We start from the raw sequence: 13,889 nt of genomic DNA, 5'->3' as shown, positions 1-13,889 counted from the left end.
GTTGTTTAATGATTGCCTCTTGTATTATGCATAGCCTAGCAAGAGCAGTATAGTTGCACTTTGCTGGCACCTACAACTAAATCTGTTTGTTTTACAGAATTAAAACTTTAAACCTTGTCATCCACATACTGTAAAAAAAAAAATGGGGCAGGGCTGGGCTGCTTCCAACAGGGCAGAACCCACGGGACATCTCATGGAGGATTATTACATCTATCCTAGGCAGACTTGAACTCTTCTTGGCTTCTGGTCTCACCATTTGGTTGCTGCTTGCTGTTAATTGCCACTCATCGCCCTTTTGTGCTTCTTTCCTGTGTAAACCTGCTTTGGCGCTTGGAAAGTAATACTAGAATTTGATTTTATGCTGTATCATTATATTTACTAGTCTCATTTAGCTTCATCCTGAAGAAGTGGTGCTACACCACGAAACGCGTCGATGATACACTGGCACTTCTTGTGAGACTTGCTATAATGTTTCAACTATGTATTTATGTTGCTACTTTTATTAAAAAGTGGATGTATCACTGTATATTGTAATATAGGGACACAGTGGTTCCCATTCTGGGGTACTGCAAAAATCAATGTCTCCTATTTTACTTTTTAATATGATGTATCAATAAAATAGTTCAAGAGTTTTATATAATGCCGTTAAAGTCCCGTTTCTCTGCACTTATCAATTTGGTCTATACTTGGGATGTGGCATGTGGGCCTTTAACGCAATATATTGAATGTTCCACAACAAGTAAACCCTTTATTTATGTGTACGAAATTCCTAACTCGCCTCTTCTTCTCAACCCAATCTACAGTGTACAATTGGCATGATCCCCTCAGTTCAATGAGTAAAAAAATTGACCCCATAACATTATTGGTTAATTCAGAAGTAGTGATCATTTTCATGAGCAAAACTGTGTGTATCACACAAGTATCTGGCCAAAATTAGACCACTTTTGGCAGGTTAAACAGAGCTGCTTTTAGCTGCTTGCCTGTCTTTCACTTGAAAAAAATTGTTCAGAGAATGTCTTCCACAAGCAAATTCTCTGGGTATCCCGTTGTTGAAAGTAGAAAACTTGCAAAAATGGAAATCCGTACATAACAGCTAAAACAGAATCTTGGGCTTCCAACCTTCCATTGACAAGGAAGAAAAATTATTTCCATAAAAACCAGTACACTAGCAATGCAACAGATCATCATGGATATTCAGCCTTGGAGAGGCCAATGAATAACAATGGCATAAGTGAGCAAAACTGGAATAGAATAGAGATTTGTTTTATAGATTCAGTCTGAGCATCTTTCATAAAGTTGTGTAGTCAGCATTATGCAGAGGTGCACATGTATGCAACATTTTTTAGGTGTCACACAAGAGACTAATTTAGTTGCCCCTTTAAAAATGCCTTGTTTTATCACAATAATTCACTTCTGCACTGGACCAAAATTCTTGAAAATACAAGGGGTCAATGCAAAATATGTTCTTGTTTATGGTTAGGTCATTTACTTACATAGTAACTACAAAAATTACTGAGAACATCAGTAAATGAGCAGTCCGGTAAGAACCAAGCTGCATGTGATTTTCACAGCAATGCAGTTAAAGACTTTCAGGAAAATGTATGTGCATAGCATAGTATGATTAAAGAGCATTACATCCTTGCAATCAGAGGGAGTTATGGGGTGTGTCTTCAGCATATTAACAAGAATTAGATTATTAACTGCATGTTTTTGTGTGATTAATACTTATTTATTACTTTTGCTCACAAATTCACTGGAGATGGTCTAGAATAAAACTTTTGTCTCTGCACAAAAAGATACTTTGCAAACGAAAATATATTGTAAAGTGCCTATTTAAAAAAAATAAATACAAGTTTTTTTGCCTGCAGTTTGATTTCTTATAACCTAAATTCAGCTATTTCTCTTTGGCTTTCTGATTTTTTAATGGCTTTAGGGTATTATTTATATGTAGCCAGTCTACATCTATCAGGTGAATGTACATTGCATTAGGGTACCCCAAAGCACATAAAAACAGACATGCACCATTTTACCCACATAGCATACAACCTGATTCATGGTAGTGTGTTACTATGTGTTGCAGTGCACTGCAGTCCTTTAATCCATTGGGGTGCCATTGAAAAAGAGTGGCACTGCAATGCACAAATGTGTAGTATCAGATAGTGCTCTTTCTATGCTTGCACACATTTGGTGATATGGGGTAAATGGTTAAATAAGTGGGGGATTCCTAATTGAGGGGATTCCTAATCTACTTGTGATCAAGATTGCTGGGTAGGTTACACATAAATTCCTTCAGAAGCTGGTAGGTTAGCTGACTTTCCTACAAAAATTTACGTTAGATTCTGACTCTGCTAGCGGCATTATATTGTTATCCCCTTTGGGTGACAGTTTGTGAAGTGACTATATTTTGTAAAGTGTTGCACAATATATTGGTGCTACATGAATATATGATCATTTTAAAAAGTGCATTTCTTTTAACTAACTTCCATATCTACTGACATCCACAAATCAATAAAAAATATAACCCAAACAAGGGTTTTATATTTTTAATAGAAACAGTGAGGGCAAGAGGGGTAGTAATTGGTCGTGTCTTAGAGTGTTAAGCTGCGTACACACTTGCAATTTTTGTCGTTGGAAAGGATCTTTCACGATCCTTTCCAACAACAAGGGAGTGCACCATGCATGAAAGGTGCTGTACATACAGCACCGTTCATGCTCTATGGAGAGGGGAGGGGGAGAGCGATGGAGCGGCACCCTGCTGCGCGCTCTCCCCCTTCCCTTTCATTAGGATCGGTCGTCGTCCATCGTCCGTGGATCCGGCAGGTCGGTCGTTCGGACGATGGACGACACCGACTGTACACACGGCAGATTTTCGCCCGATATTTGGCCGATGCCGATTATCGGGCGATAAAAATCTGCCGTGTGTACGTAGCTTAATTTGACTAGTCGTTTTGGCAAGCCGACCAGCTAGTTGTCACGCTGTAGTGAAGATGGCTGCAAAATGTATAAATTGCACCAAAGAGGAACAATTAAAGTGGGAGGTTATGAAACACCCAGCCTTTTGTCCAGATTTGGCGCCATCTGATTTTCAGCTGTTATTGGAAGGACATTTTCATGTGGTAATGTGAAAGCAGCAGTGCATCATCTTTGCTCTCAACCAAAAACACTTTTTGGCTTTAAAAAGTTGGTACGACGCTGGGCAAAATGCAATGCAAAGATAAGTTACTATGTAGAAAAGTAATGACATTTTTTTTTTACTGTTTACATTCATATTAAATTAAAAGTGTGGAAACTTTTTAAAGAACTCTAGTATCATGCCTAATCTATGTCTGATATGCTTTCCTCATTGCTAATGTCTTAATAAAGTTGTGCACGTTTCATTACCATCTGGACACCTAAGATATTTCTTGTTCATTGTGCCTGATATGAAAAGTCTCAGTAGCGTGTGATTTGATCAGGACAGAACATAATATGAATAATGTAAAGCAGTGTGAATTACTGCTTGATGAAAGCACAGTGCAGATCCTAAGCACTGTCCATGGTGCTGATAGTGATAATGAACCTTACATTACCTTGATTCTGTGACAAATATTTTTAGATAGAATTAGGTAAATTTGTAATAATATGGGTCAGATTCCAAGCTAATGTAGGGGGTTGTAATTATTTGGATAAACATGTGCAAGAGATGAGTTCAAAGTAAATATTGATATAATGTATGTGTAAATGCCCTATTTATGTGTATTATTATTAATAAATAGGATTTATATAGCGCCAACATATTACGCAGGGCTCTACATTAAATAGGAGTTTCAAGTGACAGACAGATACACACAGTGAAACAGGAGGAAGAGAGAACCCTGCCCCAAAGAGCTTACAATCTAATAATTATTTTATAATGTTACATGCATAACTAGGAACATCTGTATTTTCTCATTACATGTTCGTGCTTTGCTTCATCATTTGCTGTTTCTCATAACAGTTGTGCTTTACTACTACTTATTGCAACACAAGACCTTGAGTTAGTTGACACATCAAAAAAAAAGTGCTTCAAAGTCACTGATATCTAATTTCAGTACTTGCTAGAATGAAGGCAGATGCAATCATTCCACTAAACTGATGAAAGCAACCTGTAATAACTAATAAACAAGTATTTTTAGTAACCATAATAATAGAGGCTTTTTAAAAATTGTTGTCATTTCAGAATAGACTTTAAAGCTGAGATCCTGGCAGGTAATGAATACCAAAAGGAATACAGTTGTTATATCTTGGATTAGTGGAGAGAGCAATATACTTTTATGTGTTCTTTTACCAAATGTACATTCACAATCATTGACTTACATTACAAATATAGACTAATCATTTATAAATAAATATTCTAAACTGCGTAAAGCTGTTTTAGGCTTGTTGATTATAATCGGTTCATAGAAACAATGGCTTCTTTGAAGTTGGGCTTGGGGAACAACACGAATGTGAAACCAGATGGGTTATGGTAAGCTTTGTTAAAGAGATGGGCAAAGTGAGTCTCCTTGGTCAGAACTTTACCACTGTTAGCAATGCATCAGAGTTTTGCTATCACCCAATGCTTTGTTATGTTCATTGTGAGCACAGAGAATAACTTCCAATCATGAGTGAAAGTAAGACTCTGTGTTTTGCCATTGTTATCAGGTTCTGATAGGTCATCTTTGCCTAAAGTATTTCAAGTGTTAATGGATATAAATTCATGACAGTATTATAAGCCAAATAATTTTCTACATATTCGAATAGTACAGCATAGTACATTATATTATACAAAAGGCATTTATCATTATCAAGGTTATAAAAGAAAAACTTTTTTTCTTATGCATTTCAGATGGTACATTCCATTGTTCAGCCTGATATTCCTGATGATGCTGGGTTACCTACAGATAATCTATGTGACAAAGCAGAGGGTAATGTTATATCTTTTGTTTCCCTGTATTAATTATTAATATTATTGATAATATTATTATCATTATTATTATTATTATTATTAAACAGGATTTATATAGCACCAACATATTACGCATCACTGTACATTACATAGGGGTTGCAAATGACAGACGAATACAGACAGTGACACAGAGGAAGAGGACCCTGCCCCGAAGAGCTTACAATCTAGGAGGTGAGGGAATTACCACACAATAGGAGGGGAGATATGTAGTGGTGGGAAGTAGTGACGGTTTCAAAAGACAGAAGAAGAGGGGTTTTGAGTGCTCTTTTAATTGAGCAGAAAGTAGGAGCAAGCCGAAAAGGATGAGGAAGACCATTCCAGAGAGCTGGGGCAGCTCTAGAAAAGTCTTGGAGCCGTGCATGTGATGAGGTTATGAGTGAGGAAGTCAGTTGTAGGTCATCGAAGGAGGGGAGAGAGTGGCTGGGGCAGTATTTTTTTACCAGGTCAAAAAGGTAAGTGGGACAAGAACTGTGGAGGGATTTGAAATCAATGCACAGGAGCTTGAATTTGATTCTAAGGTGAAATGGAAGCCAGTAACCAGAACTGCTGAGAGATGCAGCTGAAGAGAAGCGGTGGCAAGGATGGAAAAGTCTGGCTGCAGCGTTCATAATAGATTGTAGAGGAGAAAGTCAGGTTAGTGGAGTACCAAGAGGAGGATGTTACAGTAGTCCAGACGAGAGATGATAAGAGTGTGTACAAGGAGTTTGGTGGTCTCAGGGACAGGTAGGAGCAGATATTGGAGATGAAAGGTGAAAGTGACAGGACATGGAAATGTTCTGAATATGGGGGGTAAATGAGAAGGAAGAATCAAAGGTAAAGCCAAGACAACGTGCCTGAGGGTAGGGATGAACAACAGTGTTGTTAACAGTTATTGACAGAATATGTCAAAAGGAGATTTGGAAATGGGCAGCTCGAAAACCAGACTGGAGAGGGTCAAAGAGAGAGTTGAAGCTCAGGAATTTGTGAGTCTTTTGTAGACAAGGTGCTCAAAAAGTAAACATATGGGAGAAGGGAGACAGGACAGTAACTAGAAAGTAGGAAGGGGTCTAGTGAGGGTTTTCTTCGGGATAGGGAGAATTATGGCATGTTTAAAAGCGGAGGGTTAGATACCAGTAGAAAGGGAGAGGTTAAATAGTTGGGTTAGGGCTTCATGCTAATGTTGCATTTTTCAGCACTATAAGGCATAGTCTACACTGACGTTTTTACCAGTGTTTAACCTGAGGCTTTTAAAGCCCATGTTTAAAATCCCCATGCATTCCAATTGGCTTATCTACACCAGGACGTTTCCTTGAGAACTGTTTATGAGCTTTATCTTAAACGTTGCTTGCATTAAAACGCTGGGTTAAAGCTAGGAAATGCCCAAAAACGTGTGTGAAGTCAATGGAAGCTTTTTTTCTGCCGTTATAAGCACTTAAAATGCAAATGCGTTAAAAACGCAGGTAAACAAGGTAAAAAAGTGCGGAAAACCGTGGCATAGGCGTTTTACAGCAATTTGAAGGCAAGCTTTAAAACGCTATGAAAAGTGCCTAAAAAGGCTTATAAACGCAATTGGAACGTTTATATGTGTTTTTAAAAACGTCCATGTAGACCCAGCCTAAGATAAAATTGTTGGAAATCAGAACAGTAAATTAGGTCATTGAAAAGGCTAATGGGTTACTTTTCATCTGAAAGAGAAGAGGTTTAACCACCACATATGGAAAGGCTTTCTCAGAGTATGATCCATGTGGAAAAGACCTCTCCAGGGAATATCTGTTTGCCTTAGGTGATCAGAATGGAATTTTATTTTCTTCCCTGTTGGGAAAAAATTGAACCATAATTTATGAGTGTAAGGAACTTACCCGTCCTGCGAGCCCGCGGTGTCCCTGGGGATCCCAGCCACAGAGGGAGAAGCCGCTGTAGCAGGCAGCATGGCCGAGGCTGCTGCTCTGCTCACAGCTTGTCTCTCTCTGCAGGCGGAGGGATCCGTCCTGGCCAAACTACTGTTCAGCCAGGCGGCATCCCTTCAGATGTGGTTACTGAAACTCCTGCTCTCAGCACTCCTTTGCATGTGCAAAGTAGTGCACGTCCTAGGGGTGCCGTGGGAAGAGGTGCGCGTGCTACTATGCGTCCCTCTTGTACCCCCCCAGGGCGTGGCACTCGGCTGCCTCGCCCCGGGGTGGGACATAGTTTGAATTCCCTGCGGCCAATCGGCCGCAGGGGATTCACTTAGTCTCCTATCAGATGGCGCCAGGTGGCGCAAGGTCATTGGTCATCCTGGCCATTTAAGGAGAGCCTGTCCTGTACACCATTGCCCGCTATAAGCCTCTGTTATCACAGTGTGCTTGGGTGCGTCCTTGTGTTGGTTTAAGTTTATCTGCTTTTGTCATCTCCATAGTGACCTGGTCTGAAGTTTACTCTGCTTGAACTCTGCCTGTCCTGACCTTGGATTGTTAATGACCATTCTGCCTGCTACCTGCCCTGACATCGGATTGTTATTGACCTGTCTTTGCCTTACCCTCTTGTACTTCGCTTGTTTGGACTTAACCCTTGTCGTGCTTTATGCCATTGAATAAAGCCTGATTGAAGGATATCTGGACTTGGTCGTGGTTTGTGTGCCCAGGCGCATTACAATGAGATTTTTTTTTTGCTCCCATTTGGATTTACAGGTTTCTTGTTCCTATATACAGGTTTCTAATTTATGTGGTAATTTTTGTTTTGTATTATTATATTTTCATACTACATTTTTTTTGTTAAACTTGGAGAACAACTTTTTTAAACATGTGTACCCATGTTATCCAAACCAAGCAAAATCCTAAGAATGCATGAATGCAGTTATTTTCGGTACAAACTACATGACAAAATGATTAGAAGATCCAGATATACAGACATCTATGGTTTTATGCAACATATCACTATCTATTTAGGATTTGAGCCTGTACTGATTTTTCCTGCCTCCCCAGATTTCTTTATGGTCATTTGTTGTGACCAAAAATCCTAATAACCAATAACAAGGCTTAGGAGGAGGACAAGGTTAGAACAAAATTTTAGGAAAATGGAGATTTGTTTAAAATTTTACCTGCCCTATCACTGTCTTAGCTGAACATGAATTTTAATTATGATATCCTCTGCGTTAAAGATTTTTTCATGTTGAGATCAGTTTATGTTCACGATGATTCTTCTTGAAATAATCCATATCACTGCTTTACGGGTAGTCTTGTTGTGTCAAGTGAAAAAAATGTTACTTTCCTAATGCATAATTATATTACACATGATTTAGTCAAACCTTTTTTTACCATGACCTAATAAATGCACTAAAGGTGACTGGTTAATGGCTACACTGAAATTCATCCAGCATTGACATGTATGTGTTAAACTGCTCTATGCTGATATTTCCCTATCCACCCTATTTTCTTTTTTTTCTTTGCCGCCTATGAAGAACAATAGATATAAATGTTAATTTCCCTACTCCCACCACCCAAAACATTTCTGTCAATACACAGGTGCCAGTCCCGCTGTTTGCCTTGTCACTATTATGACTGCTATTGCTGCGCCGGCACAGGAGAGATTTATTAGATTTGGGTATTTCAGAATTCAGCTAGCATGGTAACTATGCAGCTATTGCATCAGTCACAGTAAGTCGCCAGGCTCTTGTTGCTGTAACGTCTCGTACTGCTGATCAGAGCTCTTCTATGGGTGATTAGCAATGTAAATCACGTTTGTTTTTTTCACTCTTTTTCTTCACTATATCATTTTTAAACTTTTTCAGAGATTTTTTCAGAGTAGAAAAGATAAACTGAAACCTTGTTGCAATTCTTAGTGTCTAAATGCAATAACAGAAATAGTATATAGTGCAGGCTACCAGACATTAGATTGGACAGAATAATTAGTTCACGTATTTAGGCATTTTCCTTTTTCACCTGGTGATCTTTAAAGTACCTTGTTTTCTCCACTAGGGTGAAAACATTCATTCCTTTGTATCTACTGTATTGTGGGAGCCATAGTTGCCTCACTAGGTTAGGGCTACAAACATATCTTCCTCTATACCTAGAAGGTTAGGGGGTAGGATAACTAGTAGTGTATAGCAGGTTGCTTTAATAGGAAGATATCATTGGTTGATTTTTCAGTTCAGTGCCCTCATGAAGTTACAAAGCCATTGCATACTTGGAAAGATCATTTAGGTATTTTTCAGTGCTTTCTGAAAATGTTGTTAGTCTGGAAAAATTGTAGTCTGAATTTAGATTACTGTGCTTATCTTATGGTATTGGTGTGCAAAAGAAATTATAAGAACACAACAACTGAAGGTGAAAAAGATAGGTAATTATATAGCATGACCTATATATATTATGTAGTAGCTGACATTTCTGTACCTTTAAATCCTGAATAATACCATTGTTGAGCTGTAATTTAATGACCAATAAGCAAAGACATGGGATTCAATTTGATTCAAATTGGTGTTACGTGTACACAAATAAGGCTTTTTTTCATTTCAAAATTAGCTAAATTAGCATTTTTAAAGCATGTAATAGGTACACCAACATCAGTATTTACCTTTGGCAGGGATTTCATTTCCCAGGGACCCAGCCTGACCACCCCACCATTGTCAGTTTGTGCTGGTCAAAGGCATTTTCTGTTTCCTTCTAATGTCTTCTAAATGGGAATGATAAAGAATTTGTATTGCTCCAATTATCTTATGTCCAGTGCTAAAATATAAAATATCAAATAGTTGGTTGAAATTAAATATTGTATATTTATAAATTAATTGTCCTACTGACAACCAGAAGCCCCAAGGAAAATATAAGCTTTTTACAGGCTCTTCGCTCAGCTTATAGACTATATTAGTTAGGAGATTAGATAACACAGACTGCTCAGTACCTCAGAGGATAGAATTCCTCCCTCCTAAATATTCTAGAATTGTTTGACCTAGGCGTTTACAGAAAAATATGCAGGCAGTTTTGAATACCTAGAGAAAGCCAAGCATGCTTTGCAGACCAAAAAATTAGATAGAGATTGTCTATTTAGAAACAAGGATTAAGGTAATTAAATGTTTTAATTAGAAAATCCAATAAAACAGTTGGTCAGTGAAATACATTCAACAAACTAGGTGACTTTTATATATGATCAAATTATTTTTACCAAAAATATTACATGATATTGTGATGGATGTCCCACAGATTGGGTAACACCATTGCTCAGCATATTCCTAAGCGACATATGTCACAACTGTAGCTACAAGTAGAGCTAAGGCTAGCTTAAGCATTCATTTTTCAGTGCACTTTAAAATGCCAAGGAGTTGTTTAAATACAATGCAGCCATAAAGTTAAGTAAACTAAGATTCACTAACAGCAGAGCTAATAACAGTAATTGCCATCACCTATCAGAACGCTTTCCCTGTCAGTCACTTTGGCTCTATGTTTAGCCGCAGGGAGCAAGCCGAAGTGTGCAAATCAGGCTTCTCTTTGATACAAAAGCAAGCCGTTCTTTGTAAAGAAGTGTTCATTCTGACCGAATCCTCTGTCCTGTACAGTTCAGCCTGCTTCCTTCAGCTTGGCATCTGGCAGAAATGTATGCCTGGGCACCAGCCCAAATTTTAGTAGTGTCAGTGAATATCAAACCTTTAGTTCTGTCATTTAAACCTGTGCAAACATGTATATGTGTGTGTACATATTTGGATGCAGGGAGAGGTCACCCAGAACTATTTGTTTTTTGGTCTTTGACTGTGAAGAACCTTTGCTTAAAATTTAATTTGACACCTGTTTGACAAACCTTCTAGGCTGGCTCGCTCACACACCTATTGTTTCAACACATTGCAGTATTGCAGAATAAATTTCACTGGTTGGCTACCACAATGACACTATAAGTGGACAAAAGTACATGTATTCTCCAGACCTTCCTGGTAACCACAGTTCATTTCTGCCAAAGGAACCATGCGAACAAATGCATTTCTCAAAACATGTCCTTAGAGAGACTTTTGCTGTATGTGAGCATACAAAACAGACTGTGGGGGAAGCATATAATAAATCCTCAGAGGGAGCATTAGAGTGCATTACTTTCCACTGAATGATGTGGTAGCACCGAGAGCTATGTACAGAATTCAAAATTTTACTGATAAAGGGAATAAAATGTTAGCATTCTAAGACATAACCACAGAGGGTGCATCCATCTGCTTTTGTGCTCATGGGGTCCGGGTACCCAACCATAATTATCCCATGTTTACTAACTGCATTCTTTAATCATATTCTGTAAAAAATAAAGCAGCACATTTTCTTTCATTTTTCACCTGCTAATGTAATTTAATAAAGTGATTTTACAAGCACTTTAAAGTAGACAAAATACCAGTGTCACTTTTATTGTCCTGTACATTTCTAGTACTCACCTGATATATCCCTTTTGGTGTCCAGAAAACGGATTAAGTACTAACATGTACTTTATGTGGGATCACAAAATATTCCGCTTACGAGATACAGGAATTGATACCTGAATAACCTAACATTAGGTTTTTGTGCTGTCAAGTGAGGCATGTAGGGGAATACCAGAGCTTCTGAATTCACAGGAGTTAAAGCTTGTACAACAGTTTTTAGTTGCTATAGTCAATGCATAAGTCACCAAAGAGGATAATGTAAAATAGTGTTAGGTGGTCATCAGAGCCTTTGTTCGATGTAATTCTTGAGCAGCCAACAAATGGGCAAAGGCAGGTGTGTCAGTGTTGCTGGCAAGAAGCAGGAGCTTTAAGGATGTGCAGGTTAAGTTTAAATTTATAAACCAGAAAATAATTCCTTGTTTGAATCCCATACAATGTCAGGTGAAATCTAGGCTGGTGCAGACAGAGCATCTACCTCAGTTCAAAGTTTACTAACAAGACCCGGTGTGGAAATCTGCAGCATAGTCTTGGTGCAGTTTAGGGGAACATTCAGCAGATGGTACTGAAGGACAGGATGCAACAAATGTAGGTTTCATTCCTACGGCAAGAATAGACAGAAACCAATCTGTTGATGTCTGTGAGTTTGTTGCTGTTGCCAGCAGATCATTGTTGAAAGAGTATTTTATAAAATGTGGATCCTTTTTTAAGTTTTGCACCAGGATCCCTTTTAGTTACACCTCTGGTTGCATCAGTGTTATACTTCATTGTATTCTTTGAATAAATGCCAGGGAGTGAGCCAAGCCATCTGAAGTCTAAGGCTGGACCAACCAAAATCAATTTTCTAGGTGGCCAGACTCTAGAACAGCTCTGTGTAGTCTCTGTCTCCACTTCCCTGAAAAAGCAATTATAGAATCCGGCTCCTTTCATTTCACATTATAGATACTCCAGTAAGGATGATATTGTTTGGGTTTGTTAAAGGCATGACAAGAGAGTAAAGCTGCCAGTGTTAGTAAGTACATCTTGTTTGCTGACGTCCAGAGATATTTACCATGGTGGTATATTTATAACTCACCAGTGTTCTTACCTGTAAAATGTTCAGTAGGCAATCAGTTTTTTTTTGCTATATGATGCTTTTGAGCTTGTAAAGGTTTTGACTAGAAAAAAAAAGCAAACCCAAAAAATTGTAGTCTATTTCTAGTTTTCCTGTAAAGTATGTGTGAGTAGAATGTGATGAATGTGTATATGTAGATGACACCCAAATCTACCTGCACTCCCCTGGTTTGTCTCCCTCTATCCTGAAAAAAGTCTCACAACCCCTGTCATCTAACAGGCCAGTGGCACAGTTATTTTTCCCACCTCTCAGGCCTAGTGGGGACCTGTTGCATTTAATTAAATGCTGGCCTTCACTCACCACTTTCAGAAAATCTCTTAGTTCTGCCTCTGCCACCTGCACAGCATATTCAAGATTTGTCCCTATGTCAATACCATGATTGTAACATTTAAAAACCACCATCTATGCTGCAAATAGATTTATCTATTCTTCTTACCAAGCCTCTTCAGCTGCTCCTCTTTCTAAATTTTACACTGGATTTTAACATACTTCACAATCAAGGTGCTGTGATTCATTAACTTACAAAAATACACCCCTAACAGCGCCCTGTGCTGCAATAACCTATTATTGTCCTCCCTGCTTAATAGCTGTTCCTATGCAAGGCTCCAAGACTTCTCTAGAGCTACTTCCTGAAACTGTTTCCATCATCCTTTAGGCTCAGTCCCACTTTTAACACAAAGTGCCCTCAAAATGTATCTTTTTCAGAACTTGCCTACACAACTTCCTCTATCTTAATCAGCCATTAATGAACAACCATGGTTCTAATTACTCTACCTATTATATTCTGCATTCCCTACCTGGTAGATCATAAGCTCATTTTAGCAGGGTCCACTTAACCATGTCCTGTATCATTGTTTGTACTGCATGTCTATGTATGTTTACTATTAGTACACTTGTTATTACCCTAATATTGTGCTTCACTATATGACATGTTGGTGTTTTATAAATAAAAGATGATGGTGATAATAACAATTGAACAGGCAGAAAAATATTCCTAATGAGAGCAATCCAAAGAGTTGTAGTTCCATAAAGTTTTACAGTGCTTAGATTACACAACTCATTGGTATTAGCGGGAGCTCAAAGAGGTACCCCAAAATAATAGCCTGTGATAGATTATGCCGGTGACCTAAATATAAATTTAGACCCCATATTCCTCTAATTTATTACGTAAAATATTTCCAATGCAACTGCACTCTGAGGAACTGCCTGGAATTCCATTTTTTTATATCTCTGCAGTGCATGCTGCAACAGGTGGAAAAAGATCTTAACAATAGTTTAAGAAAATCTATCTTTAGGTGGATCATAAAATACTAAAAAACCACAATAAATGTTACTCCTCCAATCTTAACTGGGCGATAGGTTTGATTTTTACTGATAAAATAATAAATCCATGCAAACATGCCTCTCATATGATTATCTCATTCTGTAAAAATTGCACATTTTATGCCTTAACTGCTTTCCACATGCAATTATAA

General features: G+C 38.2%; 1 protein-coding gene across 3 annotated transcripts in view; it reads left to right on the top strand.

Annotated features, from left to right (window-relative positions):
• Positions 1–13,889, top strand: part of LOC140341466 (cyclic AMP receptor-like protein A) — a 254,906-nt gene that overhangs the window by 192,029 nt on the left and 48,988 nt on the right. For all 3 annotated transcript variants that reach the window (XM_072427262.1, XM_072427271.1, XM_072427280.1), the window contains one exon: positions 4,847–4,925. In XM_072427262.1, the coding sequence (XP_072283363.1) occupies positions 4,847–4,925 (79 nt within the window). The remainder of the gene's footprint in view (positions 1–4,846; positions 4,926–13,889) is intronic.

Source organism: Pyxicephalus adspersus, chromosome 1 (genome assembly GCF_032062135.1).
Source record: "Pyxicephalus adspersus chromosome 1, UCB_Pads_2.0, whole genome shotgun sequence".
In the NCBI taxonomy this organism is placed as follows: Eukaryota; Metazoa; Chordata; class Amphibia; order Anura; family Pyxicephalidae; genus Pyxicephalus; species Pyxicephalus adspersus.
This window is presented reverse-complemented; position numbering and strand designations above follow the sequence as displayed.